Source organism: Montipora foliosa, chromosome 12 (genome assembly GCF_036669935.1).
Source record: "Montipora foliosa isolate CH-2021 chromosome 12, ASM3666993v2, whole genome shotgun sequence".
Lineage (NCBI taxonomy): Eukaryota > Metazoa > Cnidaria > Anthozoa > Scleractinia > Acroporidae > Montipora > Montipora foliosa.
Window position 1 is genome coordinate 4,454,147 of NC_090880.1, and position 4,679 is coordinate 4,458,825.

Here is a 4,679-nt window from a genome sequence, read left to right on the forward strand (position 1 = left end):
CTTATGTTTTCCAATCAGTGCTAGATTTTGACGACGTCCTTTCCATTTTATTGATTTCTCTTGGTTTCTCTTTTGCTCCCCTCGTAATATTCGACAATGCCAGTCAGTTTCCGGAGGAAATGCTCCGTTTCATCGAATAGAAAGTCGTCATTAAAACGCATGAGCGGTTAAACCAGTGCAGGCGGGAAAGCTGCCCCGTGCCAAGCGCGGAAAGCTAGTAACGAATACTACCGTCGGGAAACTTGCGTTTTCTTTATATTGATTGTTTGCGCACGCTTAATTAACACACCCATCTACAAAAAGAATCCTTACAGACTGGTATTTAACTTGCAGTGAAATACCTCATGAAGAAGAAAAGCTTGAACTTCAAATGCAGACGAAGTAAGTAGAGATAAAAGTAGGCATCAAGGCTGGCGTAATGGTAAGCACTGCATTTCTCTTTACATGTGCTTGCTCTTCGATTCCTGGGGCTGACGTCGACCGTTGAACATACTGCTCGGCTTAACTGCTGCTCGTTTCTCTTACGTGACATTATCTTCATTTTATTCATACACAAACAGTTGAACTCGTCAGTTTAAAAGATTATAAATAGACAATTCGTAAAAGAAATTGCACAACCCGCTGATACCAATGGCTTTTCGAGGCGGGCGGTGAAGTTTAAAATTTGAAACGGCATGAGCAAAAAATGTGCATCAACAGAGAGAAAAGCTAAATCACTTACAACGCTAATTTTAAACTGTAATGTATTTATACATATATGAATGAAAACAAACAAAGTTGAATTCGATTAGTGAACGCATTGAAGAATTTCGACTATAGTATGGGCTTGGACACAGTCATCAGTGACTCAGTCTTCAATGTGTACTCCACGTTTCACCTTTAGTACCACTATCAACTCTCATACTACTTTAATACTCAAAATACGTAAGATTAATATCTGTTATCCATAACGAAATCTTTATCTATCGTCCAAACATTTCATACAGCTTAATTATAAATTCTTGCGAGCTGAAAAATACATACTAGGCTCGATTGACCAGCCGTTTTGTGCGTCCTCGTTCCTCTGCGCACACCACGGCTGGATCACTGGTCCGGCCAATTGTATTTTCCGCCAATCAGAAAGTCGCCTGCCTGCCAAGTACAAAATACAATTGGCTGAATACAAAATACAATTGCGACGGGTGCTACGTCACGGACAAACGAAGCGGATCAGTGATCCAGCCGTTCATTGGGAGGAGGATGTTATAGCCGCACTCCCCAAACGGCTGGAAATCGAGCCTAGAAAATACGACACTCTTGAGAGTTTTTTCTTATGTCATTTTAGGGTTGGCATCATTGGTGAACCCATTTCAGGCTTCAATCCCCTGACTCTTGCGCCTTTTGGCGAAGAGCAAGAGGAAGATACTGGAGTCGAAGATGCGTCCAGGCAAAGGTGAAGCCATTTTTTGGCAAGTTGGCACGCGTGCGAGGTTGTTGTCACTGTATAGCAATAACATTGGGCTTAGTTCGTACTTGAGGACTCAGTTGTAAGACCTCCCAGACGCATTAAAGGTCTGGCCCAAATCCTCTGAAGCTCGACGATGTCAACTTCTATGGCAGCGTTTTGAGGGTTGTTTCACACTTAAGCCAGCATTGGGGCTCTTCCCTGAAAACAACCTTTTCGGATCTTAAAAAGCCTTTCAAAACTGGCAGCTAGTCAAGCCTCGCCACCAGTCAATTCGCCATCAAGAAATCTTCCTATACTAGAGTTGGAACCTGTGGTAGCGAAGTGGTTAGTGGCGGGGTTTCGAAGTGGTCAGTGCAGATGGCAGTGAACCATATAAAGGGATCGTAGTATACTACGATCCCATCATGAAAAACTAACCCAAAAAAAAATTCATGAGCAGGAAAAGCAAACTAATTACAAAGTTTCGTGTCCTAAAATGTTTTCCTTTCGAGTGAACAGAGAGCGCTGTTGATGCCGAAATATGTCATAAACGTTTCCGAGAACCAACTCCAAGTCGACAGTGCGACTAATCTAGGTTATGCATGGCATCCTGCCACCAGATATTTTCTTTCCAGTTCGCCACAGTGATGTTACATAGCCCCGAGAAATGTCGCTCTTGGTGGCGACTTGGCTGATAGCGGTCAGGTGGCCTGATAACTGTTTCACAATAATCGAAATGCGTTTAGTCAGTTCGGTGGGTTATTCCTTGTCTTACTGGTTGTAAGACAAAAGGAAAGGTCATCGTGTCAATCAAAACTCTGTGAGCTTTGTTTTTCGCGTTTAACGTGGCAATGTTATTCGTATTTTTTTCTCAATTTGATTGTAGTTCCGTTCCTGGAGAGGCTTCGGTCACGCCCAATCAAGGTCAGTAAGTGATTTTTCTTACTTGGTACATCATTACCTGGCACATAACTGACACCAGTACTTGGCGTGTGGGATTATTTATTCCCTGCAAAGGTGAATTGGCACCGAAGGAGAACCTGTGCCAGGTTAGGGCAGTGTCTTTGACGTTTCCAAATGTCGTCGGATGGACCAATTCTGTAGCCGGGAGGTTTGAGATTCTTATAACCTTAGGTGCAAAAAAAAACTATCGAAATTTGCTGGACCTCTTCGGAATTAACCAATAACCAGCTTCCTCAACTGACAATAAGCAGTAGTGCGATGTAGTCGACGGTGAAAGATCCTCCTACCTGTCTATTAAGATAAAAGTCCCTCAAGGGTCTTCCATTGGGCCTGCATCTCGTATACATAAATGCCCTACCAGAGCGCGTTAAGTCCAATGAGCTCTTGTTCACTGATCATACCGTCAGGACTTGCTCCGTGGAGAACTTTCACAGTAACAAATGTGAAATCCTTTGGTTCAGTTGAAAGAAACCTCCGCTGTTGTGTAATTCGCTCTTTATAGTGTCCCTAGTACCAAAGTGTTCATTTATCTTACGACCTGAAATAGATCACCCACGTTTCCAGTATCAGCCCTAAGGGTGACAGATTTCTTCGTTAAACGCCATTACATACGTATCTGCATGTAGTACCGTATGGGATCTAAGTAAGGGCGTGGAAAACAAAAGAAATAGAGCATCGGGATGCTAGATTGATGCTGGGGAGATATCGGAAACTAGACAGGGTTACGGATATGATCATGCAGTGATCTCTGAATTGATTGGCGAACCTTACAGAGCGGAGATTAGTATATCCACGCCTGCAACTTGATTGCAGCTTACACAGGCCACGAATTCCGTTCACCATCCCGCAGAATGCACGAACATGCCTTCATCTCGATTTCCGCTTCTACTATAATTCATGAGTTATTACTCAACTGAATTTCGTGCAGGTTGATGTTTCCGCACAATCAGCAAATCCTTCCCTGTTTCTTAACGATGTGTCCAAAGTCATCTACCCGATGGTTGTGTAAATTTCTTTGTTTGAGTTTTTTCCCCTGACAGAAACCCAGCAGCTAATCCCCTTATGAGGAGTTGCTGTATCCGTAAATAAGTAAATAAAGTGCAGGGCTATTTCACACTGATCGCTCATTATGTTTTAACTATGTTTTGGTAGGCACAAACACTGCTGTAGAAGACGCCGATATCACTGAACAAGAGGAGTGACTGATGTAGACAATGGGGCACAAAGATCCGACTTCCTGGAAGGATACAAAAAGCGACATAGTTCATTCTTTTTGTTTAGAACATTTTGTAACTAAACGTTGTAAATACTGGTTGCTTTTTGTAATGATCTATTTCCAACTTATGTTAAGAATGAGAATGTTGGTTTATGAGAAATGTTCGCTTGTTTTCCTTTTGTAAAGGAAGAGTCAATACCTAAGGGCGCATTATATTGAAAATATTCTACCAGGGGCGCATGAGTAGGAGCTTGCCTCTCCCATACAAGCCCTGTGAGTCGACCTTTGCTCGTATCTTTCTATTTTTAGAACGCTACGAGTTCTTCGGCTCTGCACACACTGTTTAGAATGGCCAATCAGAATAAAGTTTTTGTGGAACAAAGACAAAAATAGCAAAAACAATGTATGCAAATTGATGTAAATTGTTGTAAATGTGAGTTTCCCGCTGAAGGATTAGTTCTAAAAATAGAAAGATACGCGGAAAGGTTGACTCAAGGATATAATGAATTGGGAGGCTCCTAGTCATGGGCTCCTGATTCTACTTAGTTCCGTAATCTGTTCCTTAAGATAAACTGCAATAAAGGTTCTCCAATAGACCTCTTTCATAATGGCGTCCTAATAAAGTATCCTTTTGTTTTAATGCTAATAAGAGTAACTAGCCTCGCTACAACGAGCAAATTTCAAAATAGTTTTTGTTTAAAAATGAGGGCAGTAGGTCAAATTAACATAAAGACAAAAGAATGTACATGTAAAAGTGGTCGCCATTTACGAAATTGGTCTCTTAAAAGAGGCAAGAATCTCATGGGTATACACCCTAACCATAAATCTAAAACTAACCATTCTAAATTTGTTTTTAGAACCGAATAGTGCTCGGTACTAATAAGGCACCTAATCAGTAACATTGGCTCTTGGACATAATCTGTAAAATGAGAGTTTGACATATTGGACTCGTGGTGGGTATATCTGTGAGATCCTACCTCCAAAAGACCATGTAATTCTAAGAACAGAATGACGATCAGTGGTTTTTGAGAAGGTGACCTGGCCGCGAGGACCGTTTGGCATAGTCTGGGTACG

General features: G+C 41.8%; 1 protein-coding gene across 1 annotated transcript in view; it reads left to right on the plus strand.

Moving 5' to 3' along the window:
* The window catches only part of LOC137979589 (protein phosphatase 1 regulatory subunit 36-like), a 22,481-nt gene extending 18,716 nt beyond the window's left edge, over positions 1-3,765 (plus strand). The window contains exons 13-16 of the mRNA XM_068826880.1: positions 334-381; positions 1,325-1,432; positions 2,313-2,350; positions 3,542-3,765. Coding sequence (XP_068682981.1) covers positions 334-381; positions 1,325-1,432; positions 2,313-2,350; positions 3,542-3,591 — 244 coding nt within the window. The 3' untranslated portion in view covers positions 3,592-3,765. The remainder of the gene's footprint in view (positions 1-333; positions 382-1,324; positions 1,433-2,312; positions 2,351-3,541) is intronic.
* The last annotated feature ends 914 nt before the right edge of the window (positions 3,766-4,679 follow it).